This window comes from Acartia tonsa, chromosome 9 (assembly GCF_053477335.1).
Source record: "Acartia tonsa isolate MP-2025a chromosome 9, ASM5347733v1, whole genome shotgun sequence".
NCBI classification, from domain to species: Eukaryota; Metazoa; Arthropoda; class Copepoda; order Calanoida; family Acartiidae; genus Acartia; species Acartia tonsa.
Genome location: NC_137268.1, coordinates 42,304,201 through 42,322,224, shown reverse-complemented (window position 1 = coordinate 42,322,224; position 18,024 = coordinate 42,304,201). Strand labels below are relative to the sequence as shown.

The 18,024-nt window shown below is 32.6% G+C and overlaps 2 protein-coding genes across 4 annotated transcripts; both read right to left on the bottom strand.

The window, feature by feature from the left end:
• Positions 1 to 4,961: 4,961 nt before the first annotated feature.
• Positions 4,962 to 5,890, bottom strand: LOC145328982 (uncharacterized). Its single transcript, XM_080172973.1, has 2 exons — positions 5,757 to 5,890; positions 4,962 to 5,175 (listed from the first exon to the last, which is right to left on the bottom strand). The coding sequence occupies exons 1-2, from the start codon at positions 5,780 to 5,782 to the stop codon at positions 5,019 to 5,021; spliced, it is 183 nt and encodes a 60-aa protein (XP_080029099.1). The 5' UTR covers positions 5,783 to 5,890; the 3' UTR covers positions 4,962 to 5,018.
• A 517-nt stretch (positions 5,891 to 6,407) lies between these two features.
• On the bottom strand, positions 6,408 to 10,368 carry LOC145328981 (E3 ubiquitin-protein ligase HUWE1-like). Of its 3 annotated transcripts, XR_013882745.1 has the most exons (5): positions 10,236 to 10,368; positions 8,026 to 8,174; positions 7,332 to 7,468; positions 6,868 to 7,050; positions 6,408 to 6,500 (listed from the first exon to the last, which is right to left on the bottom strand). XR_013882745.1 is itself a non-coding variant. In XM_080172971.1 (3 exons), exons 1-2 carry the CDS (start codon positions 8,094 to 8,096, stop codon positions 7,357 to 7,359), a joined length of 183 nt encoding a protein of 60 aa, XP_080029097.1. In that variant the 5' UTR covers positions 8,097 to 8,241; the 3' UTR covers positions 6,911 to 7,050; positions 7,332 to 7,356. The 3 variants fall into 3 exon arrangements, 2 of the variants coding, with proteins under 2 accessions (XP_080029097.1, XP_080029098.1); XM_080172971.1 differs by lacking the exons at positions 6,408 to 6,500; positions 10,236 to 10,368 and having other exon boundaries at positions 6,911 to 7,050; positions 8,026 to 8,241; XM_080172972.1 differs by lacking the exons at positions 6,408 to 6,500; positions 6,868 to 7,050 and having other exon boundaries at positions 7,226 to 7,468.
• Positions 10,369 to 18,024: the final 7,656 nt, after the last annotated feature.

Genomic DNA, 18,024 nt, shown 5'->3' with positions numbered 1-18,024 from the left:
CTATCTGGCCCCTGTCTTGGTGACCTTTTTCGTCTGCTAAGAAGTTGCTTTCTACTCTATTGTAGTGACTTGGCTGTGTTAATATTCCTGACGCTATTGGCTGATATTTAAAGAACCAATTGAAAGTCAGAACAGGGTCCTCGGGATGAAGACATGCAACCCTTATTTAATCCCTTCCCCTTCTATTTTTTAACTATAATGTGAAAACTATCCAAGCATTACCAGACCACATTTTAAAACAATAAATTACACCTATAAATCTTTTATCATACACAAACAAATCTAAAGATATTCAGGGATCTAAAGGGATAAGACAATGGTCGATAAATTGATGATGCACAAAATTACCACTTATATAGATTACAAAGTTTGGTTGAAACTTCTAGACACTCAACTAAATGAGATAACCTATCAAAATTAAATAAAGACCCCAAAATTGATGAGGCAACAAATAAGAAAACTTTGGGGACTAGTGAAATAAACAGTCTCTCTCTGGGACAGATATTGCACCCAGAAGCTTGTGCAGGAGGGAGTGTAGGGGTATATCCACCCCCTAAGCAAATTATAGTAAGTGGATATATTTTCTATACCCCCATTTTAAAGTCAGGGGGGCGGGTAGACATCCTGTTACTTTTATATAAGCTAGAAACACCCTAGAAATGAGAAAGACTTGCTATTTATTTATAGATATAGAATATACGGATATTATGACAGGGTAAATATTTTCTTCAATTTATTTTGTTAACATGGAAGTGTTCGTCCATTAAGAGTGGAGGGGATGAGGGTTAATCTTTATTTTAGCGTAAGATCCAAGTAATAATATATCTATTTATATAATTAGGTCGAGAATTCGTGGGGTTAAAATGAATAAAAAATTCCCAGTGTTTCCAGTTCTTGCAAAAAAGAAAGTGAAATCATCAACACAAAACTTTTCTATCTATAATACAAAGTAGAACGATGTCTGTCTGTCCGTCTGTCCGTCTGTCCGTCTGTCCGTCTGTCCGTCTGTCCGTCTGTCTGTCTGTCTGTCTGTCTGTCTGTCTGTCCCTTAAAATCTCGGTAACCACTGAACCGATCGGATTCTACTCTTCAGGGTATATACCTTTTGGTCCTGTGGTGATTTTAAGCTATTTTCTTGGGGGGGGTGGGACACCCCCAACCCCCCAAAAACAAAAGAATCCCCCCCCCATTTTTTTTTCTTAAGATTTCCTTGGTCCTTTAACGAATTTCGCCTTAATTTTTTTTACCACCTCTTGGGGCAAAGCCCCTAGAGGCTAGGGGCGAAGCCGCTAGTAATTATTAAAAGTAAAACTTTTGTAATTTAGGTCTTTACGTCCATACGTTAAGAGTAGCTCTTTTCGATAATTTAGGCATGTTAGAATTGTTCTATTAATCTAAAACTTTAGATGATGATTCCAGTAACAGTAAGGTACAATTTAGGAAGCATAGCAAAACTATAATCGTTACCGTACGTCCATTTAAAACAAATTAAACTATAATCAAATTTTAAAAATTGATGATTTTTTTATCTGCCCCCCTAATATGATTGTAGATTTATTTCAATTTCTTATTCCAGATTTCTTTGTCAGCAAATAAAAATTCAAAAAAATTATGTAATTATCACAATACAGAATTTTACTTTTAAAATTTGCACAATGCGGGTGGTGGTACCATCCCCCAAAATAGTTATAAACCCTCATTGGACCTAAGAGAAGCTTCTCTGTTAAAAGAAGAACCATAGAGGTTCAGCGGCTAGCGAGATCCTTTGGTATTAACAAACAAACAGACACAAACCAAAAGACAGACATCCTGTTACTTTTTATTATATAAAGGTTTACAATTGTCACAAATAGTAAATGAATATTATAGAATAACTAGATGGTCGACACTGCACTGGCAAATTTTAACTTTCTAATCCAAGGAGCGCAAAAAGAGTAAAATTTTGGACATGTATAAATATTCTAAAAGATAGAATTATCTATAATACAAAGTAGAACGATGTCTGTCTGTTTGTTTGTTTGTAGCAAAGGATTTCGCTAACCGCTAAACCGATCGGGTTCTCCTTTACAGGATAGCTTCTCATAGGTCCCGGGAAGGTTTATAACTATTTTCTCCAATTATCTCCTATTATCCCAAGAAAATACAAGAAAAGATAAATCACAAAAAAATCGTAAAAAATAGTAAGGTACATTTAGAAAGCAACGCATGTCAGAAACTCCGTTATCTTAACGCTTTTAGGCTTTTTTTTGTACAATGTTATGAGCGGAGCATTTCTTAAATTAAATCTTAAAAGAACACAGTAATAGTGTCTGACTGATTATGACGTAACAAAAAAAATTAGCCAATGAGAGGCCGTTATTGACCAATGGTAAAATTTATAGTGGCCTCTCATTGGCTAATTTTTTTTGTTACGTCATAATCAGTCAGACACTATTACGGTGTTCATCTTAAAAATGTATTTCCATGTATTTTAAGTACTTATATTCAAATAAATTTAATTTAAGCAACTTATAATAATGTTGAATAAATGTGTGTACATATATATTTGTTAATGTTTGTTTGTCTGACTTTCTGATTTGTTAAACTTGGCTTTTATGGGAAGTTATCATCCTTGTTTTGCTTAAGATTATTCTAGACAGGCAACAAACTCCTGGAAAGCTCCCCTGTAAAGGCTGCAACTGTTTTGGTAAGTTTAGCAGGGAGAGCCGGGACAATGGATTGTTTTTACACTACTCCCCAAAGTTTGTTATAACGTTTTCTTTGGTATTCGTTGGCTCAACAACTTTAGTAAATTTTGACTGGTTTAACAATTAAGTGGAGTCTTCAAACGTTTCAACCACTAATTTTAATCTACAGAAGGGTTAATTTTGTGTATCATCATCGGGGATAGACATCAATTTAACGGCCATTGTCTTACCCCATTAGATTCCTGCTTAGAAAGTATCTTGAATAATTATCTCTGTTTAAAATAATATGGTTTATCATGAGAATAGTTTGTACTTGATGAATACTATATTCGCACATAGCCTAAATGTACTGTACAATTATATCTCACCAATAGATATATTATTACCTGGATGTTGCACCAGTTTTTCTTATATATCTCATAAAGTAATACTCCCCGCTGGTTAAAATAAAGAAGAATATTAACCATATCTCCTCCCCTCCTTCTTGATATATGAACTGACCAATAAATAATGTCCATATTAGCAACCTAAATTGACGATAAATTTCCCCTGTTAATATATCCACGTATACTTTATCCTTTATCTCACCACTTTCCCTACAGGTAAAACATCCACGCGTGCGAGTTCTAGCTAGTTTAGGTATAGTTATCAGGGATGTAAAGGGATAAGACAATGACCAATAAATTTGATATACATCTCCAATGATAATAAACAAAATATAATTCTGTAGATTGAAATTATTAGTTGAAGAATTTCTGAATATAAGTTTGGAATCAACTAATAATATATCATAGTTATAAAACTTTGAGTGGCAGTCTAATTTACAGTCCAATGTCCCCTAAATGGAAGTGTGTAAGAAGGAGGGGGGAAAGAGGTGGGTTTCCGGTAAATTTACATTAAATTATGATCCCTTATCTCTGATTAATCTCTCAAAGGGCAATACAGTTTGCCAAATATAGGATAATTTTAGAAAAATAATATTCTTCAATAAAAAAGTGTAAAAAATATAAAAAATGTTAAGTTTGAAAACGCAAGGATTATAACAACATAACCAAATTAAAGTTCAGAGCTAAACTTTCTACACGCCTATAAAAGTAAACTTAGATTAGTTATTTCTCGCATCGTATTATAAACAGCTTTCCGCGGATATAGAATGTCAAATAATAAGATTAAAACCAGTTTTTATAGCCCCGAGATGCCGTAGGCACCGGCTAAAAAAACTGGTTTTAATCTTATGATTGTACATTTTATATTCGTAGAAAGCTGGATATAATACGATGCTAGACATAGTTTTTTCGTATGGATGAGAACCGGTTTCTATCCACCGGATTCGAATGAATACGAAAAAAAGACTATTTAAAATAAAATAGAAACGCTTGAATTGAATATGTATATTTGATACTAATTAGTTAATTATGGTTCAAAAAATAAACTGAAGTAATTTAATTTTTTGCAAATAAAATTTTTGAAAAATTGAAATTGAAAAGATAGTCTAAGAGTCAGTTAATAGTTTTACGGAGACTTTTAATCGAGGGGTAGAAATAAATCTCCCGAGAGAGGTTTGAACAACGTCTCCGAGAGAAATAACAGAGAAAGGGAAAATTATGAGCTTGATTTAAAGCCGCGTTTGAAAAGATAGTTTAAGAGTTGGTTAATAGTTTTACGGAGGCTTTTAATCGAGGGGTAGAAATAAATCTCCCGAGAGAGGTTTGAACAACGTTTCCGAGAGAAATAACAGAGAAAGGGAAAATTTCTAATAAAAACATTTCAAACTTATACCAAAATACCCAGGTTTTAATTAATACCATAAAAAAACCTAGTTTTTACCACTTTTACGGTAAAATTTTACCAGCCTTTACGTTTTAAAAGGTGGTAAAATTTTACCGTAACCGTGGTAAAAACACTTTTTGTGGTATTTTCTCACGGTTTTTACCAGCTTTTTTTACCACAATTTTCGGTCAAATTTTACCAGATTTCCGGTAAAATATTACCATTTTAGGACGCAAATTTATACCAGATTTTGACCAATTTTTACCACTTTTTTGGTAAAATCTTACCGCAAATTTCTGTAAGATTTTACCGAAAAAGTGGTAAAACTGTTCAACACCTGGTAATATTTTTGTCCTAAATTGGTAAAATTTTACCGGAAATCGGGTAAAAATTGACCAAAAATTGTGGTAAAATCGGGTGGTAAAAATCGTGAGAAAGTGGTAAAAAACGACTGACCCTAATTATAGAGAAGCTTCGCTTTTAAAAATAGAAAAAATTATAAAATTTTTTGTTGTATTTTTATATTTATTTAACTTGAACATAAAATAATAATTCTAATAATCAGCAGCCGTTCTCAATGTCTCGCAGCTGAGGACCCTTGGGTGCGCCGCCAAACACACAAGTGTTCTTGATTCTACTGCTCTGGCCGAAAACTGTTGCGCAACCTCCTGGATTTGCTGGGCACCGGCCCCATTCCCTCGTATCACTGATATTCAACCTGGAATAAAATTGCTCATTAGTTAATTAGATAATTACAGGGATATAAAGGGATAAGACAATGGCTGATAAATTGATGTTCATCTCTAATGATGATACACATCGTTACCCCTTCTGTAGATTACAATAAGTGATTGAAATGTTAGGACACTCAACTTAATGAACCAACCAATAAAAAATCAATAAAAGTACCCAAGGTTGTTAGGCCAAAGAATAAGAAAATGTTATTTGAAAACTTTGGGGGCTAGTGTAATTTACAGCCCAATGTCCCATCCCTCCCTACTAAATATCTAATCTATAATACAAAGTAGAACGATGTCTGTCTGTCTGTCCGTCCGTCCCAAAGATAAAGCCTATACTCGCTGTTTACGCAAATGTGTCAGAACTTCCCCCCCCCCCCTTACTCTCACACCTAAATTTTTTCTTTTGAAAGCAAAAATAAAAGTGTGTAGGTACGACTCCCCCTCTCCCCCCTCATTCATTTCCTACAGGCATCTTGACACGTGGCAAAAAAATCAGCAAACTTATCTAACTAAACATCTTTGAAAACGCAGAACGAGAAAAAATAAAGGGAAAGCTTACCTGGAAAACATAAGCAGTAACAACATCCGTGGCTAACAAGAACAGGCTGGGGCCATAGTACTCGGCATTACTGATTATATGCTTCAAACTGTTGGGCAAACTTCCCTCCATCACGTGGCTGAACGCGGGGTCCTAAGTTATGGAGGATTAAATGAAGGAAGGAAGTGGACTGTTTATTACACTAGTCCCCAAAGCTTTATTTTCTTCTTCGTTGCTTTAACAACTCTAGGGACTTTTATTGAATTTTGAATGGTTGATTAATCAAGTTAAGTGTCTAAAGCTTTCAACAACTAATTATACTCCACAGAAGGGGTAATTTTGTGTATCATCATTGCTGATGTACATCAATTTATCCGCCATTGTCTTGTCCCTTTAGATCCCTGTCCCAAACAAGTACTAATATTAGATAAATTTAGACCTAAACCCCAGGCAGGGAGGGTAAAATGGTGTAAATATCATAATGGTATCCAAAGTTTCAGAAACAAGTTTACTTATTCGTCAACTCAAAAACTTTGAGTACCTAATTTTTATTAGGTAAATCTTGATTTAATTTCAATACTTCGTCTTTTGTCCTATCCCATAAGAACCATGTTTCCCGTTGTTTTTTTAAACTTAAACAATATTTTACTTCGTCTTAAATCATTTAATAACCCATTCCTGAATAGCCTTCTTTATGAAGTTGAGCATAGATTTTAGCAAGGCAGCCCGCTGGGGTAGGCAGGTCAAACCAGGCTTGGGTACGTCCTAAATAATCAGATAGATTGATATTAATAATATGTTTTGTTATATTTAACTATTTTCAATAGTATAGGGCTATGTTATAGGATTTTATTTTTATTTAAGCAAAGTTTGTGTTATACAATATAAGATTAAAATCAATATTTCTTCATATATCCTATCTCTTTTTTACATTTTCGCATATCTTTATAATATTTTATCATTTCTTATTCAACTTCTATAAATGCCAGGAAAGGAAGTTACACTGGACTGTAAGTTTTACTGGTCTTGAAGGTTTAATCAACACATCTCTCATTCGTTGGCTTGCAACTTAAAAAACTTATCGTCCATTGTCTTATCCCTTAAGATCCCTGTATAAATAAACAATGCATACCTGTTGAATAAGATGAGAAGCTAGCCTAGAGCTAGAACCTGAGCCACTAGGACCAGCAATGGGATCAACAGCATCCGCATCCTGAGCCGCCGCCAGCTCCTCCTGAGCGGCTATGGCCGCTACGTCATGAATAGTTTCTGCCTCCTCAATAACTTTGGTTAGTCGTTCCTCTTTAGTTCCAACCTACAAGATTGTTGTTTATGTACTAAAACCATCTATTTCAAAATTGAAAATATAAGGGCACAACTATTATGCCGCTTAGGGGTATTGTACCAAACATATAAATCTTTAAATTTTTGATGACATGAAGCATACCCATGAAAAGTCTAAATAAATTGTTTTATTCCTGATCATACCGTCCCCCCACTAAGATTTTTTCTCAATTACTGAAAAGTCTTATACTGAAAACCAGTTCTAATCCTCCAGATATTACGGTTTCGAAGCCATACTGGAATAAGTTATACCTGGATCTGGAAGGGTTGATGCTTCCTACAGTGGTCCACCTCTAACTCCCGCCTGTTGATGAAGGTTGTTAGTCACGCGTGGGTCTGAAAAACTTGCCATGTCCAGGTTTGTGATTAGATCTATCACTCTTACAGCCCTAAATAATATTTTTTATTCCATCGTATTATAGATAGCTTTCTGTGGATATTCAAATAAAAATCATATAATTAAAGCCAGTTTTGTTAGCCCTGAGAGGCTTAAGGCTTAGGCTACCAAAACTGGTACTTGTATTATGATTTTTATTTGGAAAATGGTCAGTATACATGTTTTATCATTATGGCTGAGAACCGTTTCTAATCGATTTTAATTTGTTTCGAAGCCACGCTGGAAAAAGAATGAAAAACAAATTTTTCTAAACTTTTGAATATATTTCTTATTATAAAGAATCTACTTTATTATAATACGCTTTGTTTGTCCGCTTTATACGTCTGTGATGCAATCTTTAACATGCGATCCTTTTCAAGACAGATGGCGAGAAACCAGTATATAATTTACTACGTCCGTCGGTCATGCTTTAAAAGACAAAGAAACTTATTTTTATAAATTGTGCGTATTTTTCTTTATTTCTATGATATACATTATGGATGATGTCAACCTTGTTTTTTTACCTAGCTTTCAGTGTAATACTTGTATATCAAACCATGAAAAACATACCTAGTAACAAAAGTAATGTGTTCCAATTCACTGCTGGCCAACTGTATGACCTTAAGGAGTGACTCCAACATGCCGCAGGACACCAGCGCCTCGCCGCCGCTCTCATACGACGCCAGGTGGTACAGGAACAGCCCGGAATACAGCAGACCCTGAATATTTTGGTTAGGTTAAAAAGTTATCATTCCTAAGTAAAGAACAGAATAAAAATATGGAAATAAATATTATATATTTAAAGTAATAAAGAAAGATGGATAAATAAAGATCGGTCTTATATGTATTTGATTTGTTTGGTTTTATTTTCTTCCATTCTAGTTTGTAAAGAGAGTTTAAAAATGCATGTTTTAAAAATTAACAATGCTGAGCTTACAAACCGCTGGATCGATCTGTATGGTTCTCCTATTCAATTAGCTTCTCATAAGATCAGGGAATGTTTATAACTATATATATATATTCTCACTCCTAGGAAAAGTAACCCTAATATTGTTTTTTTTTTAATTCTTATTAAAACTAAACAGTAAAGAAAGGGCACCCCAGTACATTTTACGAATGCTCTATGCAAGGTGAAATTCCGAGATCTTAAGCTTCAGACAAAAAAAAGCCTTCCTACTTTATAAAATAAGACATGTGAAAAGCCATTAAAGGGAGTGTGAACGTAAAAATTTCTCATCTGATTATCAAATCTTAACATTTACTAAGCACATTTCACTACACTGATCAACCAAAAACGTCCTATTAACAAAAATATCCAGGAATAATGCCTTGATTTTATGGTATTTTAAGAGGGAAAAAGGAAAAAACAGGGAAAATCTGAATGTTTTTGATTCTTATAATGTTTGTAGGGATATTTAACTTGTCATATATAGTTGAAACAATTTACTTACTGTTAAGGATTTATTTTATGCTATAAAATTGCCAATTAGTTTTTTTATAACGTAGTAGTTAGGTAATAAAGACATATTTTAAATTCGTATTATTGACAAAAAAAATACCTCACTGTCTACAAAGGGTTGAATCTCATAGGTTATTTAAAATAATAATATCCTTTTTTATTGTGTTGGACAATAAATAACCCACTTTGGAGAATTAGTTTACACTTTTATCAGACTGTTTATAAAAAAATATTGCGTCTTTATTATTTACAAATTTGCAATTAAAGGTGGGCAAGAGATGGGCCATCTAAAGTTAATTGGATAATAATAAAAAACCTGTTTCTGGCTTTGTTATTGTATTTGGTTTTCAATAAAAAATATTGCTTATTTTATCAATTTCTAAGTAACTATACATTAGGATGGGTCGATTTTGGACATTTTTTTTCTGAGGCCAAAGCGGGGATCTGCACTCAATTTATATAGATATAATACACCTCTGGATGATTTAAAATTTATCCTAAGTCTTAAAACCGCTGACGACCAGACATTCAATTGTAAAGCTATTTGTAAATGGGAGTCAAAAATTTATTGAATCAGAACTATGGCTTCATGGTGCTCCCTGGAAAGGCCTTGAGGAGCTGAGTCAGGAACTTTTGTCCGTTTCAAAAAATCTCGTTCCTAGCCTGAGAAAATCTAAAAAACCTCTACAAATTGGACAATTCTCAATAAACCTTAAAAAATTGTGGTTTTTTAGTGATTTCTAAGGCTAGGAACGAGATATTTTGAAACGGACAAAAGTTCCTGATTCAGCTCCTCAAGGCCTTTCCAGGGAGCACCATGAAGGCATAATACTGATTCAAAAAAAATTTTGAATGTCGTCTTTGCATACTAATAAGTAACGAATTATATTTTTAAGTGGTCGTGTTCTAAAACTCAATTTTTTAAAATTCTTTTTCGGTCAGAAATGTTTTTAGGGTTAATTTTATCTGTTGCATATCCCCGCTTTGTCTAATTCCGATATGAACCCGCCCTACTATACATTGGTTTAAAGCAAGGATTATGTTAAAAGTCAGCTTAACTGTTAGGAAAAATCTAGAACTATGTGAAAAAGTTTAATTTTAGCTATAATGGGAGAAAAAATCAATTTAATGGACATTTTATATAATACGGAAAATTTCTTCCTTTCCCTGTACCTTATAAAAATTGTCGGAAAAAGCCGTTTTTTAAGCAAACAAAAGCGCGTTTTGCTCTATCTGTGAGATATTATGAATGAGATAATGTTAAGATTTGATATTAAGATGAGAAAAATTTACGTTCACAGTCCCTTTAAAGACACAATACCTGTAATAATAATGTACAAACTTTTCAACCAATAATAATACCCTGGCCTTTCTAATTATAAGCCTAGGCAGAGCCATGCTGGTGATGCTAGCTCAAGCGTGGACCGTGGTTTATATAGAACTGAACTACTGAAGCCAATAACCAATTACAGGGTTACGAAAGTTTAAATTGATGTTATTTTTTTTTAATGTTAATATTGAATGTAATATAGTTTTGTAATGACATATAAAATATATTCGATAGAATATAAAAAAAATATAGTGCATTCAATATTAAAAAAAATATTTAAATATATATAGTTGTTAACCATATATATATGAATCTATTTCCGGCCGGGTTCTTAAAAGATAATGCTGCGTTTTTTCGACATTTTTTACGCTATGAATAACAAGCGCGACATTCGCGAAATCTAAAAGAGTATACAATGATTTATTTAATTATTTTGCTTTTGATGGTACGGCCTTCATAGAAAAAAAAAGATTATCTTCAATCCATTTTTGCTGCATATTAATTAATGCATCTTTTTAGAGCTGTGTTAGACATTAGAAAAATTGCTAAAAAAATAATTTAAAATTCAGTATTTTTATGTTATATACTCTGTTTGAAATTCTATCGTCAACGTTCAATCAATCAATGTCTAAAAAACGCCGAAAAAATGTGGCATTCATCTTTTAAAAACCCATCTCGGTGGTATTTCCGGTTGGCAAAGACAACATAAATATAGAAATCATGAAACATTGTTGTTCCACAATTTTGCCACATTTTTAAACATCTTGCTTAAAAAAAATCTTCCAAACAAATTGTAAATTCTACAAATTTAAATATTTAGAGAAAATTGAGTAGTAATTTACTTCTTGATTCAAAATATTTGATTAAATTGAATCAAAACTAATAATTATTTTTGGCACTCTATATTCAAATAATCATAAGCTTATCAATAGTGCGCATGCGCGCACAGAGGTGCCATAAATTTCAAAACTTAAAAATATAAGTTTTGTAGCGAAATTACTCTATAATTCGAAATCTCTGTCTTTCTTTTAGAAACATTCAGGGGAATATACGAAAGCTTATATTTATATTAAAGATGAAAATCGATAAATTCAAATGCACACGGCACATCTGCGTACACACACACCCGGATTTTTTTTCTTTTAATTTTAATTCGTATGAAGCTAGCTCTAATAAGTAAATATTAAATTTGATATATTTTTGACGATGCGGGAGGATGTTTTAAAAGAAATGATGAAATAATTTTCAAGGTTTTAAAAAAAAGTTAGCTTCTTTTATGCGAAAAAATTCAATAAAAAGTAAAAAATTTTACCAAAAAGTTGGTCAAATTTTACCAAGTTTTTTTTTTTGTCAAAGTCCAAAAATCTGGACTTAGCCTAAAAATTTACCTTGTCAATTTTTACCAAAAAGTTGGTCAAATTTTACCAAGTGTTTTTTTTTGTCAAAGTCCAAAAATCTGGACTTAGCCTAAAAATTTACCTTGTCAATTTTTACCAAAAAGTTGGTCAAATTTTACCAAGTTCATTTTTTTTGTCAGAGTCCAAAAATCTGGACTTAGCCTAAAAAAATACCTTGTCAAATTTGACCAACTTTTTGGTAAAAATTGACCAAATTGCGTTTTTTTGTCTAAGTCCGAAAATTCGGACTTAACCTGAAAAATAAAGTTGTAAAATTGACCACATTTTTGGTAAAACTTCCAAATGTGGTAAAATTAAAAAAAAAAAAAAAATTTAAATTTAGGCTTCACTGTATAGAAATCATTATTTTAAAGTACTACAATTGATTATGAAGAGCTGTAATTAATTTAAAACACAAAAAACGGGGTTTTTTGTTTCGTCAAATTTTACAAAAAAATGGTAAAATTTTACTAATTTCTTGGCTAAAATTTTTGCTGGTAAAATTTACCACGAAACTGGTAAATTTTACCAGCTTGACCAGCTTTACCACTTTTCCGGTAAAAAGGGTGAAATTTTGTGGTACTTCGTAGAACCTGGGTACAAATTGATAGTTTATGTCTACAATATGTGATGTATAAAAACGGTTGCTATAACTTTTATTTTATAAACAGACCCTTTTGATAGCAATTGGTTAATATAACCTGAATATAAATAACTATTCTTGATATTACATTAAAACATTTTTAGAATACTTTTCTTTAACAAACACGAGAGAGTGAGAGAGAGGAGAGAGAAGACAAAATTGAGAGAGAAAGTGAGAGAAAGAGAGAGACAATTTAGCACGGTTATTTTGTTCCTCAATTTCATTCAGTCTTGCTAAATCTTTTCTGAGTGATGCCTTAGTGAAATGTCGTCGATAGAATTGATCAATCATTTTAAAACTTTGCTTTTAATAAATGAGACAAGAAGAAATTTTATTATTTACTATGATAGGCTAGGGATCTTAAGTGATAAGATAATAGACGATAAACTTATACAATCCCCAATGATGATAAACAAAATAACCACTTCTTTAGTTTTAAATTATTGGTTTAAAAGTTAAGATACTAACTAGTTTGGAACTAACCAATCAATAATTCAATAAATGAAACCAAAGTTTTAGGGCCATCAAATATGATCTATGAAACTTTGGGTACCAATTCGTTTTATAGTATCGGGCTAACAAAACTGGTTATAAACTAGTAATTTTATGTTTTATTTTATTGCTCGTAGAAAATTGTCTATAATATGATGCTGTATTTGATTTTTCAGTATAGCTGAAAATCAATTTTCATCCAGCTGATATTGATAGTTTTCGAAGTTGTACTGGAAATAATTTTAAAATGCGCATTTATACCTATCTTGTTTGTGTGATATGTACTATGCATTGCATGCCAATTTTAATTGATATCGTAGGTAAATAACATAATACATATGTCAAAATGCTAAATTTTCTAGTTTTTAAGTTACATAATGGATATAGAATATACGTGGATATCATGACAGGGAAAAATTGTCGTCAATTTAGGTTGCTAAAATGGAACTTATTTATTGGTCAGTTCGTTCATCCAGTTGGAGGGAAGGATGGGGTAAAAGGGATGGATTGGGGGTATTGTTATTTTAGCCCACAGTGAGTTTCACTTTCTAAAAAAAGGGAAAACATCCAAGTGATATTTTATCCATTTTGTACATACAATAGATTAATTCTTATCTATTCGCATTAGTCATTTATCCCTATTCGGTAGCTAGTAATTTTGGGTAACGTTACCCTTTCCCTACTCCCCATGCACTTTACCTCTATTCCTCTCTAACTGGGTAAACCTGTCAAAATTGTCTGATAACATAAAGACTTATTTTCAAACAAGAACTATGTTTTATGTTCATGATTAGCAAAGCAACAACAATATTTACTCTTTTCTTTTTAGATTATCAACTCCCTCATTTTTATTTCTTTAAGAATTTTTTTTATCTACATTAGATGACACAAGATATTGTCCTTATAGGGCTTTTCTAATCACTACTTAACCTAGCCTAAACAAAATGAGTATAAAACAAGGATGACAACATCCATTAAAGCGAAGCACTGAAACGGTAGGACAAACTGACATTAACACTTGTATAGTGTCAGAACTGAATAATCAGAATATAAAAGAGTCGAAGTAAAATTGTAAGTAAATTTGTTGAAAAACGGCTTGATAAAGGATGATGTTTATGGACATACTTACATTTTTAGGACTTTCTTATAGAGTTGCTTCGCTTATAATATTATACTTTGTTGTCCTAGGAATCAATTTACAAAAAATCAGATCAAACGGATAATTAGATCACATAAAAACTTGTTGTTAAAAAATTAGAGCAATCAACATGTTTAAAATGGACGTACGGACATTATGGTAATGATTATAGAGCTGCTACGCTTTCTAAATCGTACCTAACTACTACAGGAATCACCATGCAAAGTTTGAAATCGATAGGACAATTCTAACATGCCTAAATTAACGAAAAAAAGCTATCTATCTCGGACGGACGGACTGACCCTAATTATAGAAAAGGTTGGCTTTTAAAAATATTTGTATATGACCACAATGCGGTGTGAGAGAAACCATTAAAAAAAACTCATATTAAATTGATTTTAAAAAAACTACACTGTAAAGGAGAACCATATCAGTTCAGCGGTTAGCAATATCCTTTGGTACAAACAGCCCTATAGACATCCTGTTACCTTTATAAAAGGATGAGTACCTTGAAAATTCATTGTTTCATCTATAAGATTATTTGACCTATCAATAATAGTACATCCATGACTGGTAAAAACACAGATGACCAAACTACACATATATCTATAATACAAAGTAAAACGAACGATGTTTGTTTGTCTGTCTGTTTGTTTGTCTGTCTGTTTGTTTGTAGCGAAGGATCTCGCTAACCGCTGAACCGATTGGGTTCTCCTTTTTCAGGGTAGCTTCTCATAGGTCCCGAGAAGGTTTATAACTATTTTTTGGGGGGTTGGGACACCCCTAACCCCCCCAAAAAATGATAAATACTCCCCCCCCCCAAAAAAAAACACCTCTTTGGGAAAAGCCCCTAGAGGCCAGGGCCGAAGCCGCTAGTTCTTATATAAAAGTTACGAGATGTCTACTTGTATGTATGATTTTCTGTGTTTAGCGAAGGATATTGCCAACCACTAAATTGTTATGATTCTCCTTTACAGTTAAGCTTTATGTTGGATCAGGGAAGATTTAAAATTATTTTGGGAGAGGGTACCTCCGTCCTCCTAGGAAAAATCGGCTGTAGAAATAAATACCATTTAAATCATTATTTTTTTTAGTTACTTTTCTATGATTTTTGCAGCAAAATGGATGTCCACTATTTACAGATCATTTACATTACACGCTAATGATTGAGTAGTTCTTTAACACCTTTATAGTAACAGGAATAGTTATTTCTTTCATCGTATTATAAACGGCTTTCCGCGGATATAGAATGTACAATTTTGAGATTAAAACTAGTTTTTTTAGCCCTGAGGTGCCGAAGGCACCGGCTAAAAAAACTAGTTTTAATCTTATGATTGTACATTTTTATATTCCTAAAAAGCTGGATGTAATACGATGCTAGACATAGTTTTTTCGTATGGATGAGAACCGGTTCCTATCCACCGGATTCGAATGAATACGAGATAAATATCAAGCAATTTTAGTCAGGAATCCTAAGGGATAAGCAAATGGACGATATCTTTATGTACATCCCCTATGATGATACACAAATTACCCCTTCCCTAGATTACAATTAGTGATTATAATGTTTAGACATTGTACTTAAGGAACCAACCAATTGAAATTCAATAGAATTAGACGAAGTTGTTAAGCTAAAGTATAAGAGAATGTTTTTATGAAACTTTGTAATACTCAGACTATTGTCCCCTTCCTCCCTGGATATTTAAACATTAAATTATCAATAATTCTCTTATCCCCTAGAGTTAGTACGATTTTTAATGACATACAGAAAGACCCTACACAGGGGCGTCCAAGTTTTTTTGTATGGGGGGGGGGAGGTAAAATAACGCGCGAAGCGCGCCGCAAATTTTTTTTTCCCGCCCAAAATTTTTACCCCGGGAGTATAATTCGCTTGGAGATGGGGGGGGGGGGGGAATTACCCCCCCTGAAATCTGTTTACCACCCCCCAAAATTTACCCCCGGGGTAAAAGTTTTGGGGGGGTAATTTAAATTTTATTAAATATCTAGTATTAAAAATGCGCGCTTCCAAAATTTTTTATTTGTTTATTTTTTTTTCGGGGGGGGGGGGGGTTATTTACCCCCAACGGCACCCCCAAATTCGTTTGGGGGGGATAATCCCCACTTTACCACCCCCCTCCCTTGGACGTCTATGACCCTACAGATAGAAAAGCTTCACTTCAAAAACAAAATAATCTTATTACAAGTTGATTAATAAGATGCATAAGTTTAGTATTTCATACATTTCCGGTTTATTTAGTAATCACAGTGGCAAAACTTTCATATAAGAACTCAATTGGTATGTCCTTTTATAGCAAAATTTGATCAAGTAAATATTAATACAGTAAGGTTTCGAAAACAATCAACATCCGCTGGATTCTTACCCATACTGAAAAATCATGTTTCCTAAATTCCGTTATTCTTAGAAAATTGTCTATAATACGTTACGATACATGATTTCATTCATTTTCCAGCGGATTTTAATCGATTTTAAATCCATATTTGAAGATGTTTTGCTTTGATTTCTTTTTATTTTATCGTCTAATCACGTAGCGGAACGATAAAAAGAACCGTATAATGCACAGAAAACTCTGATTTTACAAAAAAAAGTTTAGAAAATTCAGACAGACAGATAGAATTAAAGAAGCAAACCTTTATAGAACATGCTTTGAGTTCTATAAACTAAACTAGAGTTTTTTTTCTCTCAAAATTATACAAGGCAAATTTGAAATACAATTTACAAATGCATTGGCTCAAAAATGTCATTACGTAAAATTATAGAGCTAAAGTAGAAATTATTTATAAACTTCATAAACTTAATACATACGAGCGGCTACGCCCCTAGAGGCCGCTAGGGACACGTAAAATTGTTTCTTTTCAATCTATTTTAAATTCAGCTATTTACCAAAAATAGATTTTTCGCCGATAGATAGTGTTAGTTACCGATGTTTTTAGCTACTTGCAAAAATGTCCGCAGAGCTGCGTTTTTTTATTTAATTTATTTTTGTCGATACTCTTTGGAGGGTGGTGGTACCCTCCCCCAAAATAGTTATAAACCTTCCCGGGAGAAGCTACCCATTTAAGGAGAACCCGATCGATTCAGTAATTACAGGATCATTCAGTACAAACAGACAAACATCCTGTTACTTAAGTATAAGGATACTGAGTAAATTGTAGATAAGGGTTGCTATAAAAAGTGACAGGTACAAATAGTATAAAAATTAATATGTTTTAAATAGTGCAAGTATTTTTGTTTGTCTGGCTGTTTGTAGATTTTTCCGTCTTTCTATCTTTCTTTTTACTAGAGTGTTTAATTAGTAGAAGGGCCGGGGAGGGTATCCCAGCTGCAATTATCACTTTATTAGAGTAAATGAAAATCTGGTGCAACATCTACGCAATAATATATCGATTATTTTGAGCCATTTTATTAGATTCGTTTAGAGATTATCGTATTTTATCTTTTTAATATTTAATAGCTTAAAATTTGTGCTTATAACGTATGTTTATGAAACAAAACGAAGACATTAAACATCCTATTTAATAAAATGAATATTCAAAACAGTTCGCCTTACTTATTAAAAAAGTTTTGTGTATATTTTCTCTCCACTGCATTTTGTTTTGCATATTCATATAGTAAAAGCATAATTTAAAAACTCCCCTTTATCCCAGCTTATACCAATAACGAAATTAATTCGGAAAAAAATCACGAAACCTATACATAATATTTAGCTGTCGTTGGGGGGCAACACATCGTAAACTTGACGACCTCTCCATTTGCCTCCAAATATTATTTTAGATTTATTTCACTTGTTGGTTATACCTTATATCTGCCTTTATCCCCTTCCTTGGGCTTATATGCATGTAAATATATTGGTTCTAAAGTTTGGACAAAATAGCCTCTTTTTATCTTTTTCCCCTTTTCTTTTTTTTTTTATATATTTTTATATATTATGCTTCGCCTCTATTTGATGTGATCGACATAGTTTTTTTTCTTCAGGTATACTATACCTTATCCTGCAAGCATGTGACCTATTTCTAAAAAGTCAACATATAAATTTTATTTTGAAGCATAAGATGATAAAAGTAATCCTTTTGCTGCAATTTGTCTAAAAT